This window comes from Scyliorhinus torazame, chromosome 1 (genome assembly GCF_047496885.1).
Source record: "Scyliorhinus torazame isolate Kashiwa2021f chromosome 1, sScyTor2.1, whole genome shotgun sequence".
NCBI classification, from domain to species: Eukaryota; Metazoa; Chordata; class Chondrichthyes; order Carcharhiniformes; family Scyliorhinidae; genus Scyliorhinus; species Scyliorhinus torazame.
Genome location: NC_092707.1, coordinates 226,244,845 through 226,260,849, shown reverse-complemented (window position 1 = coordinate 226,260,849; position 16,005 = coordinate 226,244,845). Strand labels below are relative to the sequence as shown.

General features: G+C 52.1%; 1 protein-coding gene across 5 annotated transcripts in view; it reads right to left on the bottom strand.

Annotated features, from left to right (window-relative positions):
* Positions 1 to 16,005, bottom strand: part of LOC140419219 (cobalamin binding intrinsic factor-like) — an 81,223-nt gene that overhangs the window by 49,074 nt on the left and 16,144 nt on the right. For all 5 annotated transcript variants that reach the window (XM_072503015.1, XM_072503021.1, XM_072503036.1 and 2 more), the window contains 2 exons: positions 13,268 to 13,370; positions 1,396 to 1,590 (listed from right to left, as the gene is read on the bottom strand). In XM_072503015.1, coding sequence (XP_072359116.1) covers positions 1,396 to 1,590; positions 13,268 to 13,334 — 262 coding nt within the window. In that variant the 5' untranslated portion in view covers positions 13,335 to 13,370. The remainder of the gene's footprint in view (positions 1 to 1,395; positions 1,591 to 13,267; positions 13,371 to 16,005) is intronic.

Sequence of the window (16,005 nt, the reverse complement as noted above, 5' to 3'; positions counted from 1 at the left end):
AATATAATCCCAGGATCCTCAGACGTTCATCGTATGTTAGGCCTACCATTCCTGGGATCATCCGTGTGAATCTCCGCTGGACCCGCTCCAGTGCCAGTATGTCCTTCCTGAGGTGTGGGGCCCAAAATTGCTCACAGTATTCTAAATGGGGCCTAACTAATGCTTTATAAAGCTTCAGAAGTACATCCCTGCTTTTATATTCCAAGCCTCTTGAGATGAATGACAACATTGCATTTGCTTTCTTAATTACGGACTCAACCTGCAAGTTTACCTTTAGCGAATCCTGGACTAGGACTCCCAAGTCCCTTTGCACTTCAGCATTATGAATTTTGTCACCGTTTAGAAAATAGTCCATGCCTCTATTCTTTTTTCCAAAGTGCAAGACCTCGCACTTGCCCACGTTGAATTTCATCAGCCATTTCTTGGACCACTCTCCTAAACTGTCTAAATCTTTCTGCAGCCTCCCCACCTCCTCCATACTACCTGCTCCTCCACCTATCTTTGTATCATCGGCAAACTTAGCCAGAATGCCCCCAGTCCCGTCATCTAGATCGTTAATATATAAAGAGAACAGCTGTGGCCCCAAACTGAACCCTGCGGGACACCACTCGTCACCGGTTGCCATTCCGAAAAAGAACCTTTTATCCCAACTCTCTGCCTTCTGCCTGACAGCCAATCGTCAATACTACCCCACCTCCCCACTGCCCCCACAACCCCCACCCTGGAGGGTCAAAATGACCTCTGCATTTCTGGAGGGATTCCCTTGACTGCTTCCCGTTTGGCCAAACTTGTTATAAGCCTCACCGACGGAGGTATGAATATTTAGTAAGGGGGATAATGTTGCGAGGAGAGGGGGGAAATAATATTCATATTCATTAAAATTTATTTCAATTAGTTACCCGTCCCTCATGGGTGTGAACCTTGTGACGTCGCCAGCAAGAGGCAGGGAAATTGGGGAAACGTGATCTCTCCGGAGAGAACCGCCTTTCCAGAGTCTCTCCGGATTTTCCGCCCATGTGGCCGATCGCTCTGACGGCGATTGCACGCTGAAAATCACCCCCCATAGTCTCTGTTTTGTTATTCTTGCATTCATCCATCCATTTACCATCAATCAACAAATCAATAAGCAACAACAATACGCCAGTCATAACCATGTAAGTGATATCAAATCCAATGAGAACTTTCGGGGTTGGAGTTTGACTGGGTATGGACTTGAAGCAAGCGGTAATTATCGGTCATCTGTGATACATCCCACCCAATATTCAGTTCCACACTCTGACAAGACTGAATATGGACCAGTCATATCGCAATCAGGCAATGCAATTCAGCCTGGCTTGTGTCCCTGTCAATATACAATTTAATTCCCAGTGATATCTTTAAATGACAAATGTTTACCTTCCTTCACTTTTCTGACAGCTGCTTCAATCAGGCGCTGTTGGAACCGCCTCTCCCCTTTCAGGTTGTGTTGGTTGGCCAGACGCAGAGCGAGGAAGGCAGTGGGATCAGGATCAGTGGAGTCGCCATCCTTCACGCTTCGCAGCAATGTATTGAGGAGTGAATTGACCAGAGGCCTTTCGATCTCAGAAAAGTCTGTCAAAGGCAAGAATATGAATTTAATGATAACTTTTTTTAGCTGTGAAGAGTCACCACAAGAAGTTGTGCTAATGGCTCATTGGTCAACAGACTCAAGCTGACCTAATGGATTAGTCTGGTCAGCTTCCCAGCATATCATTCGAAGGATGTTCTCCAGAGAAATGTTTCCAACTGCCTGTGGAAGCCATTTATGGAATCATAGAATCCCAACAGTGCAGAATGATGTCATTCGGCCCATCAAACCTGCACCGACCCTTCGAATGAGCACTCTACCCACAACCAACCCACCCTAGCCCCGTAACCCCACATCCCTGGACACTAAGGGGAAATTTGGCATGACCAATCTACCTAACCTGCACATCTTTGGACTGTGGGAGGAAACCGGAGCACCCGGAGGAAACATATGGGGAGAAGAACAAACTCCACGCAGAAGTTACTGAAGGCTGGAATTGAACCCGGGTCCCTGGTGCTGTGAGGCAGCAGTGCTAACCACCGTGCTGCCGTGCCATCTTATGTTGAGCACTGTGCTGACATTCAATAGCCACCCTGGATAATCCAGAAATGAAGGAACAAATCGAACATTCCGCTCTCTGGCCTGCTCCACCCTTCAGTCAAATCAAGGCTGCTCTTAATTTTAACTCCATTTACCTGCCTTAGCTCCTTATTCTCTGATACCCTTACCCTAACAAAAATCTCACGCTTCCAGTCCTGAAAACTTCAATTGTCCGAACACCCACAACCTTTTGAAGGTGTGAATTCCAGAGATTTGAGCATAAACTCCAGTGAGGAACTGCTACACTGTCAAAGGTGCCATCTTTTGGGTGGCATGTTGAACCGAGATCTACCCTCTCATCTGGACACAAAAGATTCCATAACATTCTTCAAAGCAGAGCAGCTGTCCCCTCCAGTGTCCTGCTCAATTCTTATTCTTTCAACCAACGTCACCAAAGCTGATGACCTGATTACAATAACATCACCGTTTGTGGAACCTTGCTCAGCAAACATTGTCTGCTGGGTTTCCTGTATTGTAACTCAAACCTACCTACACTTCAGAATTTCTTAACTGGCTGTTTTGGAATTCCTGTGGTCACACGACCTAAATGTTCTCTTCCTTGCTTTAACTTCAAGAAAGAAACCCACTTCCTGAACACAAATTTGTGACACTGATAAGCCTCTTCCTTCTTCACCTTCTCAATGCTTACTACGATCAAGTGACAGGTGCTGGGACTGAAATTCGACTGACATCAACAAGACTTAATATCATATAAGGCGCCATTTCATGGAAAAGTTTCTCAGTGTGGTAGCGAGCGGGAACTGCCGCAGGTATCCTAGCGCTCGACCCGGTGAGGCCGTCACCTCTATAAAACGTCAATTTGTCCACTTAACAAGGCTCCACGGGCTTCAGGTCACAAATGATTGTCCTGCCGGCTGATTCGCCTCTGAAGCCAGCTCCACAGAGTGGTGGATGCCCTGTTCTCCCGAGGGGCACGGAGGGTCAGCCACAGGGCAGCCAGTACTGCCTGGGAGGAAGTGGCAGCGGCCGTCAGCTCGGGGAGCATCACCAGGAGGACTGGCAACCAGTGCCATAAGAAGGTCAACGACCTCCATCAGACCACACGGATGGGTTGGCACTGGCCCTCTGGCATCGCACACCTCTCCCCCATGAACATGCGCCTGGCACCGCCCCCACCCAGCACCATGCCTATGCCCAGCCCACCCATGTCCAGCAGTGCCAGCCCGCACCCCCGCGATGAACGAAGCATGCAGCTCACGATGCCGCCGTGTGCCCACAGGAGAAGTTGGTCCACAATAGACAGGAGAGGGCCTAGATGGGCGGCGGGGTGCCGGACATCAGAGTCCGCACCCCCAATGAGGAATGGGCCCTGGAGGTCGCAGGGGTGGCCCAGGACAGATTGGTCACCGAGGCAGAAATTGGCGTAAGGCGCAGGGGTTAGGATCCAACAGCGCACACCCAGATGACCTGTCACACATGAGTTGTTAATGCCATACAGACTGGCCTATTCCTCCCACTGACCACATGCCTATTCTCCCGTAGGATCTCCACCCGATGATGCAGGTCCATCCTTGGTGGTCCCCCTCCATGCCCCCCATGAGAACACCTCGGAAGGGTGCTCTGAGGAGACCACCATATTCACGGCACAGCTTTCATTTCAAACCTGGACCAGGTTTACCTGGAGCTCACCCAGGTGGGGCAGCAGTCAGAGGTCTGCTGGATCCCAGGACCCAGCTGGGTCCCAGTCAGACGCTGAGCCTCTGGGCCAGATTTACCCGGAGCTGATGCAGTCGATAGTGTGCAGCTGAGAGATTCAGAGGGGATGTCAGCGACACTGCCACAGGTGTCCATTGTCGATTGGAGGAGTCCTAAAGGCAATGGGCGCAGGAGACGTTGTCGGCAGTGCGCGGCACCGAGGCCAACGCTGCTAGAGTGGACACTGCAGTGGAGAGCCTGGTGCATGATCTCAGCAGCATGAGTGGTGACATCCAAGGTGTGGCTCGGTCAGCGACGGCCATGGCTGAGCGCCTCAGCATCATGTCACTGGGGGACGTCACCCAGTACCAGGTGGACGTTGATGAGGCTCTGCGGGGCATGTCCCAGACTCAGGTTAGCATTGCAGTGGTGCTTCAGAGCATATCCCAGCCGCAAGTGGGCATTGCTGGGATGCTTCAGAACATGTAGCGGCACAGTACCACAGTGGATAGCACTGTTGCTTCACAGCGCCAGGGACCTGGGTTCGATTCCCGGTTTGGGTCACTGTCTGTGTGGAGTCTGCATGTTCTCCCCGTGTCTGCGTGGGTTTCCTCCGGGTGCTCCGGTTTCCTCCCACAGTCCAAAGATGTGCAGGTTAGGTGGATTGGTCAAGCTAAAGAATTGCCCTCTGTGTCCAAAAAGGTTGGATGGGGTTGCTGGATTACGGGGATGGGGTGGAGGTGTGGGCTTAAGTAGGTTGCTCTTTCCACGGGCTGGTGCAGATTCTATGGGTGAATGGCCTCCTTCTGCACTGTAAATTCTATGATTCTATGTCTCAGTCGCAGGTGGGCATTGCCGGAACACTCCAGAGCATGTCCCAGTCATTGAGGAGCACTGCCGAGGGCATCAACACTGTGCTGCAAACATCGAAGAGCTGCCTGGGCTGGTAGAGCCAGATAACGAAGGTGGCAGCCGGGGCTCGATTCAGCTGGCGCTCCACCTCAAGGTGAAACCCTATGGGCCCCGACCGGGAGGATGGGGTGATGGGTGCCAACCCGGAGCCACCTACGGAGTGGCAACGGCAGCCACCAGCTTCCCCGAGTTCCACCCGCCTGACAACGGTGGGTCTTGGAATCAGCCCATGGAACAGGGTGGCACAGCGGGGCATGTGTCGCTGGCAAGTGGGCCAGGGTCTTCTGGCCCCAAGGCTCGCAGAGGACTTCCTCCAGAGGCATCGAAGGCCACAGGATGCGGTAGGCAGCAGGCTGCCTCCACATCTGATGTGCATCCTGGGGACACAACTAGACTCAGCAGTAGAGCACGGAAGAACAAGCAGGTTGAGGATCACGGAGAGGGTACTGGGGGTAGGAGGAAGAGTGGGGTGAGGTGGGGAACCGGTGGACCCTCCAGTATGCTGCTGGGAGAGTCGTCCGCATTGTGGCGACCTGCTTTGTCCTCTACAACATCACACAGCAGATGGGGGACGTGCTGGAGGAGGAGGATGAATGCGAGGCCTTGTCTGACAGGAGGATGAAGGGGGAGGGGGAGGATGGACAGGACATGGCGCCCAGGCAGGCACAGGAGGCTATACAACCTGTGCGGCAGGCCCAAGGCTCACAGGACTCTCCGATTGCCTCCCAGTTCACCGACTAGGGGCGGGGTCTGGTCAGGGGCACAGAAACCCCCCACCTCTCCCCTGCCCCCTCCGCCGGCTGACCACCCCTCCACCCCCCCCCCCCCCCCCACCCGCTGTAATCCCCTCCGTGATACATACCTGTCGCACTATTGGGTGGGGCCCCTGGGTTGGCAGTAACAGCGGGTCTGGTCCATGGGATGGAGGATGATGACGACCCGCTCTGCAATGAGCTCTGGTGCTCTGCATCATTTGACAACATCTGACTCCTGCCCACGTCAGCACTTTTCACCATCCACCTGGGTAACCCTGTTAGCGAGCTGGCCATTCCATCACGCTGTGCCATAAGATCCCTGGAGTAGCTGAGGTGGAGACGGTGGACACGAGCTGAACTGCGGTCACTGAGCCAAGTCTTACCCACAACGTCCTCCCATTCCCCCTCTCCCCCCACCCTCACCGCACCTCCTCTGCTGCCAGCCCTGGCGAGCCCACCCCTCACACCTATCTGACAGAACATCGAGGCAGGTTGTAGCAGTGTGAACAGGTATTTAATGTGAAAACATATATACGGATACGTGCCCCAGTCCCAATCACTAAACTGTGCTCTGCATCCGTGCCAACTTAACCCTTGTGTACTTTTCTAGACTTACGGGTCCTAACTCTATGCCGAGATGGATCCCTAGAGGGTACCACAGGCGTGGAGGCGGTCTGCTGTGATTCCCATCCTGCGAACTGGATCCCCTTTGGTGGGCGTCTTCTGGGACGACTGGGCATGGATAGGCCCAGCTGCTGCTCAGGTGTCCCGAGTGGAATGGTGCCACCCTGTTCTGCCTGCTGTCCACTAGATGCACCAGGAACAGGAGGAGAGGGGGGTTGGGGCAGAGAAAGTCTGGAGTACTGCGGTGTTCCCGCACCTGCCCTGTGGGAGTCACCGGCATGGACCACATCATCTCCTCCTTCCTCGGGGTGCCCGATGGCCCCCCGGGCTACTTTATGAGACAGGGGTGCGAGCGGATCCATCCCCTGCGGGCTGCTGCCAGTCCTGGAGGCCCGCTCTGATCTTATAAGAAAGGAGCAGGAGTAGGCCATCTGGCCCCTCGAGCCTGCTCCACCATTCAATGAGATCATGGCTGATCTTTTGTGGACTCAGCTCCACTTTCCCGCCCGAACACCATAACCCTTAATCCCTTTATTCTTCAAAAAACTATCTATCTTTATCTTAAAAACATTTCATGCAGGAGCTTCAACTGCTTCACTGGGCAGGAATTCCATAGATTCACAACCCTTTGGGCGAAGAGGTTCCTCCTAAACTCAGTCGTAAATCTACTTCCCCTTATTTTGAGGCTATGCCCCCTAGTTCTGCTTTCACCCGCCAGTGGAAACAACCTGCCCGCATCTATCCAATCTATTCTCTTCATAATTTTACATGTTTCTATAAGATCCCTCCCACATCCTTCTAAATTCCAACGAGTACAGTCCCAGTCTACTCAACCTCTCCTCATAATCCAACCCCTTCAATTCTGGGATTAACCTAGTGAATCTCCTCTGCACACCCTCCAGCGCCAGTACGTCCTTTCCCAGGTAGGGAGACCATAACTGAATACTATACTCCAAATGTGGCCTCACTAACACCTTATATATTTGCAGCATAACCTCCCTAGTCTTAAACTCCATCCCTCTAGCAATGAAAGACAATATTCCATTTGCCTTCTTAATCACCTGTTGCACCTGTAAACCAACTTTTTGCGACTCATGCACTAGGATACCCAGGTCCCTCTGCACAGCAGCATGTTTTAATATTTTATCATTTAAATAATCCCTTTTGCTGTTATTCCTACCAAAATGGATAACATCACATTTGTCAACATTGTATTCCATCTGCCAGACCCTAGCCCATTCATTCAAACTATCCAAATCCCTCTGCAGTCTTCCAGTATCCTCTACACTTTTTGCTTTACGACTCATCTTCGTGTCATCTGCACACTTGGACACATTGCACTTGGTCCCCAACTCCAAATCATCTATGTAAATTGTGAACAACTGTGGGCCCAAACTGATCCTTGAGGGACACCAGTAGCTACTGATTGCCAACCAGAGAAACACCCATTAATCCCCACTCTTTGCTTTCTATTCATTAACTAATCCTCTATCCATGCTTCTACTTTCCCCTTAATGCCATGCATCTTTATCTTATGCAGCAACCTTTTGTGTGGCACCTTGTCAAAAGCTTTCTGAAAATCTAGATATACCACATCCATTGGCTCCCTGTTATCTACCGCACTGGTAATGTCCTCATAAAATTCCACTAAATTAGTTAGGCACGACCTGCCCTTTATGAACCCATGCTGTGTCTGTCCAATGGTACAATTTCCATCCAGATGCTGCGCTATTTCTTCCTTGATGATAGATTCCAGCATCTTCCCTGTTACCGAAGTTAAGCTAACTGGCCTATAATTACCCGCTTTCTGCCTACCTCCTTTTTTAAACAGTGGTATCATGTTTGCTAATTTACAATCTGCCATGACCAGCGCAGAGTCTAGTGAATTTTGGTAAATTATCACTAGTGCATTTGCAATTTCCCTAGCCATCAGTTTTAGCACTCTGGGATGCATTCCATCAGGGCCAGGAGACTTGTCTACTTTTAGCCCCATTAGCTTGCCCATCACTACCTTCTTAGTGATAACAATCGTCTCAAGGTCCTCACCTGTCATACCCTCATTTCCATCAGTCACTGGCATGTTATTTGTGTCTTCCACGGTGAAGACCGACCCAAAAACCTGTTCAGTTCCTCAGCCATTTCCTCATCTCCCATTATTAAATCTCCTTTCTCATCCTCTAAAGGACCAATATTTACCTTAGCCACTCTTTTTTGTTTTATATATTTATAGAAACTTTTACTATCTGGTTTTATATTCTGAGCATTTTTACTCTCATAATCTATCTTACTCTTCTTTATAGCTTTTTTAGCTTTCTGTTGCCCCCTAAAGATTTCCCAATCCTCGGGCGAAATTCTCCCCAAACGGCGCGATGTCCGCCGACTGGCGCCCAAAACGGCGCCAATCAGACGGGCATCGCGCCGCCCCAAAGGTGCGGAACGCTCCGTAGCTTTGGGGGCCAAGCCCCAACATTGAGGGGCTAGGCCGGCACCGGAGGGATTTCCGCCCCGCCAGCTGGCGGAAACGGCGTTTGTTGCCCCGCCAGCTGGCGCGGAAATGACATCTTGGGGCTGCGCATGCGCGGGAGCGTCAGCGGCCGCTGACAGTTTCCCGCGCATGCGCAGTGGAGGGAGTCTCTTCCGCCTCCGCCATGGTGGAGACCGTGGCGGAGGCGGAAGGGAAAGAGTGCCCCCACGGCACAGGCCCGCCCGCGGATCGGTGGGCCCCGATCACGGGCCAGGCCACCGTGGGGGCACCCCCCGGGGTCAGATCGCCCCGCGCCCCCCCCAGGACCCCGGAGCCCGCCCACGCCACCTTGTCCTGCCAGTAAATAGCTACTCTAATTTACGCCGGCGGGACAGGCAATTTATTGGCGGGACTTCGGCCCATCCGGGCTGGAGAATTGAGCGGGGGGGCCCGCCAGCCGGCACGGCCCGATTCCCGCCCCCGCCCAATCTCCGGTACCGGAGACTTCGGCAACCGGCGGGGGCGGGATTCACGGCGGCCAACGGCCATTCTCTGACCCGCTGGGGGGTCGGAGAATGACGCCCCTCTAGTCTCCCACTAATCTTTGCCACTTTGTATGTTTTTTCCTTCAATTCGATACTCTCCCTTATTTCCTTAGATATCCAAGATTGATTTTCCCCCTTTCTACCATCCTTCCTTTTTGTTGGTATAAACTTTTGCTGAGCATTGTGATAAATCGCTTGGAAGGTTCGCCACTGTTCCTCAACTATTTCACCATAAAGTCTTTGCTCCCAGTCTACCTTAGCCAGCTCTTCTCTCATCCCATTGTAATCTCCTTTGTTTGCGCACAAAACACTAGTGTTTGATTTTACCTTCTCACCCTCCATCTGTATTTTAAATTCCACCATATTGTGATCACTCCTTCTGAGAGGATCTCTAACTATGAGATCATTAATCAATCCTGTCACATTACACAGGACCAGATCTAGGATTGTTCCTTCGTAGGTTCCATTACATACTGTTCTGGGAAACTATTGCAGATGCATTCTATAAACTTCTCCTCAAGAGCAGGGTCTGCATGCTCGCGGCCATGGAGCACAGGGAGTGGACCGCCTCCATCTGGGACTGTACCACATCATACTGTGGCTGTGACTGTGCCAACACCTTATAGGTCTGTGCCACATCAGCCAGTGACTGCACCATCTCCCTCTGGGACTGGGCCACCTCCCTCTGCATCATGTCGGCCAGTGCCTATGCAATGCCGTCGACACTCAACCATGGCCGGCTGTAACTGGGCCATGCTGAGGAGCGCCGCTGCATTGTCTAGGTGGCTCTGGCACATGGCTGCCTGTGAGAGGGCAGCCCTGTCCTGGGCCTTGGCCACCACCTGCACACGATGCCCCAGGCCTTGAACACGCTGATCCATAGCCGAAACCGTCGCCCCCAATATCTCCACTGAGAATACCACCCATGCGGTGTTGGCCTGGGTGGCATACATGGTCGACACCACCTCCTGCTGCTGCAGGCAGTTGGACTTCTCCACCTGCACCTGCAGGTGCTGGATGCTCCCAGACAGCCCCTCAGGCAGTCCCTGGTTCTGCGACTGCATCTCCACGATCGATGGGACTGTCTGTTCCAGAAGCCCGAAACTCGTTGAATGGTAGCTTGTTCCTGGGGTCGGGCTGCCCTCCGACCCTCCGCCCCCTCGGGAGTTCCTGCCTCCACCTGCTGTACCGGAACATGTGTCTGGTGCACACCAGATAGTGTCCCAGGAGCCACTTCACTAACGTGCCCAACCGAGGTGAGTGTCTCTGGGATGATGGTGGGTTTTGGAGACAGCTGTGACAGGAAACCTGTTATCCTCGGACTCGAGTTTCGGGGTGGCCGAGGCCTAGCACAGGGCTGCCCTCTCACAGGCAGCCATGTGCCAGAGCCACCTGTACATTGCAGCGGCACTGCGCAGCATGGCCCAGTCACAGCAGGCCATGGCTGAGAGCGTCAGTGGCATTGCCCAGGCACTGGCCAATGTGGTGCAGACACTGGGCGAGGTGGCCCAGTCCCAGAGGGAGATGGCCCAGACACAAAGGGACGCGGTCCAGGCCCACAAGGTTGCAGCCCAGTCACTGGCTGATGTGGCACAGACCCACAGGGTGGTGGCACAGTCGCAGTGTGATGTGGCACAGTCCCAGACGGAGATGGTCCACTCCCCGTGCTCCATGCCGCGAGTATACAGATCCTGGTCGAGACCAGAGTGGGCCTCCAGGACTGGTAGCACCAGGTGGCGGGGGGGCCTCAGCGGATGGCTCCGCTCGCATCCCCATCCCATGGAGAAGCCCGGGGGCAATCAGGCACCCCTCCCTTCTTCACCCCTCCCTCTACTCGGTGAATCTGGAGGCGAGCAGAGCACCTGAAGCACATATTCAGGATGCTGAAGCATCGCTTGATCACACTCCTGGTCATTATAGTGGGTCTCCGCTTCGGTCTCCGGATAGGTGTCTTCAGCCACGGCCACAGTGGGTAACTCCAGTCGCCCAGGGCCAACCCCTCAGCCCCTCCAACATGCCAGGAATCACAGAGTGTGCCAGGATGAAGCGGTCGTGCACTCTGCCTGGGTATCGAGCGCAGAGGTACACGATGCACAGCTGATGGTCACAAAGGTACCCCTTTTGGTTAGTGTAGAGCGGCCCGTTATCCGGCAGTGCCCGTAGGACGACATGCATCCCATCCATTGCTCCCTGGACCCGAAGCATCCCGGCGACGGCAGCGAACCCCACTGCTTAGGCATCCTGGTGGGCTCGGTCGACATGGAACTGGATGTATTGAGGCGCCTGGGCATATCGGGCCTCTGTGAGGGCGCGGATGCACCTGTGCGCCAAGGCCTGTGAAATTCCAGACAGGTCCCCACTCGGCGCCTGGAAGGACGACATGGCATCGACATTCAGGGCAACCGTCACCTTGAGGGTCACCGGGAGCGGGTGTCCTCCCCCACGGTGCCAGGTGTGCCATCCTCTGGCAGATGTGTTGCACTGTCTCTCTGCTCAGCCCGAGTCTCCGACATCATGGTCCGGCATGGCAAGTCCTCGAAAGACAAGGTCTCATGCTGCGCCACTTTGGCACCTCCTCCTCAGCCTGTTGGGCGGCCGCCCCTCCAGCCTGTGCGACTGCCATCTGCCCCTCTGCAGCCCGATCCTTTGCTACCTGCTCTGCTGCTGCCTACTCCGCTGTTGCAGCGTCCCCCTCCTCTCCAAGTGGCCCCCGCTCACTCGGCCGCAGGGCATCTCACAGGGCTGCGACCATCAGCACGGCGGCCAGCATTGTAGGTTGAACGTCAAACGCCATTGTCTGCAGGGGGTGAAAGGCCAATATGTTAGCATGGCGCATACTCCTGTGGGGAGTCCTGTGGGAGGGCACCCCAGCATGTTCCCCCCCTTCCCCCTCCTCTCCCCGGACCCTGGCAGGGCCTCCTCCTGCCGCAGCCAGCACAGCTGGTGACGGGCCGGCAGCCCACAGTCACGCCACGCCATTTCCTACCTCCTCTCTCTCGCTCAGCAGCCACGACGCCAGGTTCACAACTTTTGAGAGCACAAGTGAACCACGCTGTCGGGAACTCGGCCCATCGGCGGTGGTGAATCTCGGAGGCCCCGGAGAATAGGGTGTCAGGCCCGCTAATGATATGCCTAGTGTACTTCAACCCCGCACGTTGTGCGATGCATTTATGCCATTTTGGGGGTGCCGGAGCATTCCAATTTGGCATCAAACCGCCGCCTACTTCGATTTCAGTGTCGGAAGCTATTCTCCACCCAATCGTGTTTCGCGATTTTGGTGTCGAAAAACAGAGAATCCCGCCCATTATTTTTACTGCTACAAAAATGGAGAGAACGAGCCAGGGCCTGTGTGTTTCTGGGCTCCAATACTCTCGCTTATAAAAAAATTAAAATCACAATAGAGAATATCATTAGCGAGGTTTATTGATAATTTACAATGTTTTAGCTATTCCCCCACGCATCGATCACTTGGGTAGTTGCACAACCTCTGTTCCATTGAGTACCCATAATCTATACATTGCAATAGGATAAATCTATGGATTGGACTGCTTATGAAGCTCATTACGAGGGTCACCTTAACCAAACTTGCAATGGAGGATCCCATGGAATTTGGTGGAAATGCCAGTTTTACACCTCACCCTCAATATTACTCTCGTCACTGATGTAACAGTACCACAGGCAGCATAGGGCAGCTCGTTAGCAGAAGTGGATAGCACTGTGGCTTCACAGCGCCAGGGTCCCAGGATCGATTCCCCGCTGGGTCACTGTCTGTGCGGAGTCTACACGTTCTCCCCGTGTATGCGTGGGTTTCCTCCGGGTGCTCCGGTTTCCTCCCACAATCTAAAGACGTGCAGGTTAGGTGGATTGGCCATGGTAAATTGCCCTTAGTGACCAAAAAGGTTAGGAGGGGTTAATGGGTTACGGGGATAGGGTGGAAGTGAGGGCTTAAGTGGGTCGTTGCAGACTCGATAGGCTGAATGGCCTCCTTCTGCACTGTATGTTCTATGTTCTAGGCAGAGGGAGGTGTGAGGAGGGATGACAGAGGCAACACCAACTGGAATACAAGTTTCCCATGTTTACATGTTTCATCTTGTGCAAGAAAGGGAGAATGAGCGACACTCACAAAAATCAATAAAGACAGATTCAGCGGAATTCAATTACTTACGGCATTTTTCAGTGGAATGTCCAATGGTAATGAGAAACTGGAAGACAATAACTCTACAAATAGACATTGTCAAACAGAAGCTCCTTGTTCCATAACCTATATGCTGAACAGAAAAAAGTGACACAATCAATTTTAGAACATCCTCCTTTAGATTGAAGTCATCGACAAATTGGTTTTCACATTGTGCACATTTAATAGGTGTTGCACTGGATATATCCACTCTATTTGTTGTGTATAGGCAGCTGAGCATTGGAATTCATATTCAGTCTGTTTTCTAACTGTTCCCAGTGGGGATAAATTGAACTTTGAATAAAGGCACAAAATGCCTTATGTCCCCTTCAGTTGTGGACAACGTTAAAATCTCTGGTAGTAGGCAGCACGGTGGCGGAGTGGTTAGCATTGCTGCCTCACGGCGCCGAGGTTCCAGGTTCGATCCCGGCTCTGGGTCACTGTCCATGTGGAGTTTGCACATTCTTCCCGTGTCTACATGGGTTTCACCCCCACAACCCAAAAGATGTGCAGACTAGGTGGATTGGCCACGCTAAATTGCCCCTTAATTGGAAAAAATTAATTGGGTACTCTAAATTTATTTTTTAAAAAGAACGAACAAAGAACAGTACAGGACCTTCGGCCCTCCAAGCTGGCGCCAATCATGATGCCCGTCTAACTTAAAACCTTCTGCATTCCGGGATCCATATGCCTCTATTCCCATTCTATTCATTTATTTGTCAAGATGCCTCTTGTAGCTATCGTACCTGCTTCCACCATCTCCCCTGTCAGCAAGTTCTAGGCACTGTCTCAGTCTTTATAGCTAACTTGCTGGGCACTGTGAAATCGAGACCACGCATAGTGACATATTGTGCAATTCTCTGGTTTGTGAGATCCGTAATATCCAGAAGAAGTTTCTGTCAGAATCCAAAATTGAGTTGGAAAAAGCGATCGAGGTCGCTCAGGCAATGGAGTGCACCAAAAAGGCGCACTGAGCTTCAAAACATGGCTGAAGGGGTGGTTAACCAAGTATAATAATAATATTATAATAATCTTTAATGTCACAACTAGGCTTACATTAACACTGCAATGAAGTTACTGTGAAAATCCCCTAGTCACCACATTCCGGCACCTGTTCGGGTACACAGAAGGAGAACTCAGAAAATCCAATTCACCTAACAGCACGTCTTTCGGGACTTGTGGGAGGAAACCGGAGCACCCGGAGGAAACCCACTCAGACACGGGGAGAACGTGCAGACTCCACACAGAGTGACCCAAGCCGGAATCAAACCTGGGACCCTGGCGCTGTGAAGCAACAGTGCTAACCACTATGGGGCAGTATTGCTGCAAGGTCTGCAGTGGGATCAACATGCACAGCACAGAACTAAACACTGTCTTCAGGACAGGACCGGAACCCAAGAAGCGGGAAGTCAACCCGAATCGGAGGTGTACTGCTATCCTTGCCGAGGGAGGGGGCCCATTCCCAGGAGACCTGCCATGTTCAGGTGCTTGTGTGCTTCCGACACAAATGAAAGGGATAGATTCAAGCACGTTGCCGTGTGAGGCAAAACGCGCCAATGCAAAAAAAAAAACAGTAGCAGCAGCAGTCCATAGTGCCACTGAACATAATGGAGAATAGATCTGAAAAAGAGCATGCACTTTGAATGAATATCGGTTGAATGCAGTCCATTGAATAAGATGGCCCCGATTGAAATAATCTTAAGGGTAAATGGCAGACCCCTTAAAATGTAAGTCGACACTGGAGCTTCGGTGACTGTAGTGGGTGAGCAGACCTTCCAGACTGGGAATCCAGTCCAAAGATCCTATCTTTGTGCAGGAACCCAGTCTTTAAGTTGGAAGAGTACTACAGCCAAACTTTCAACATTCTCTGGGGAAATTTTGAAGATCTTTGGAACAACCAATACCCCAGTGACCTAGAGGGCAGGAGGCCAATCTGCCGCTGGTTGTGGTGGAAGGACTTAGACCCAGTCTGTTGGGAAGAGACTGGTTACAGAAGATTAGGCTCAACTAGCTGGAAGCCTTCTACATATCTAATGGCGTCCTCCAAGATGTCTTAAGGAGGTATGAAGACATCTTCCACAAGAAATTGGACTGGATTAAGGGCGTTAAAGCCAGATATATGTCAATCCATATTTGACACCCAAGTTCTTCAGAGCCAAGCCAGAGCCATATGCATTGCTTCAGAAAGTTAAAACAGAGCTAAAAAGACTGGAAAAGCTGGGTGTAATCAAGTCAGTTCAATTTTCAGAGTGGGCAGCGTTGATAGACTCTGTCCTTAAACCTGATCGTTCGATAAGGATTTGTGGGGATTATAAGCTGACCATAAATCAAGCTGCCCAGGTCAACCGGTATCTGATTCCACAAATTGAGGACCTCTACGCTAAACTGGCAGGGGTCCTCACCTATTCAAAATTGGACATCGGTCATGCCAACCTGCAACTAGAATTGGATGAAGAGCTACAATAAATACCCACAAAGGCCTCTTTCAGTATACCAGACTGCCTCTCGGCATTGCTTCAATCTACACACAGGTTCTTCCAGTGCACAACGGAAAATCTCCTTTTGCGATGCTCCTCCCCCTCCAAAATGGCATACTCTAGGAGTACGCTGCGCGCCATACTGATGGTATCAGGACATTACCTGAGGCCCTCCCCCCGATGCTCTGCCGTCAACGGGTTGAGTTCCCGACGGCGTGGGACTCTTATGCTATTTTTTGTCGGGTTGAGTCC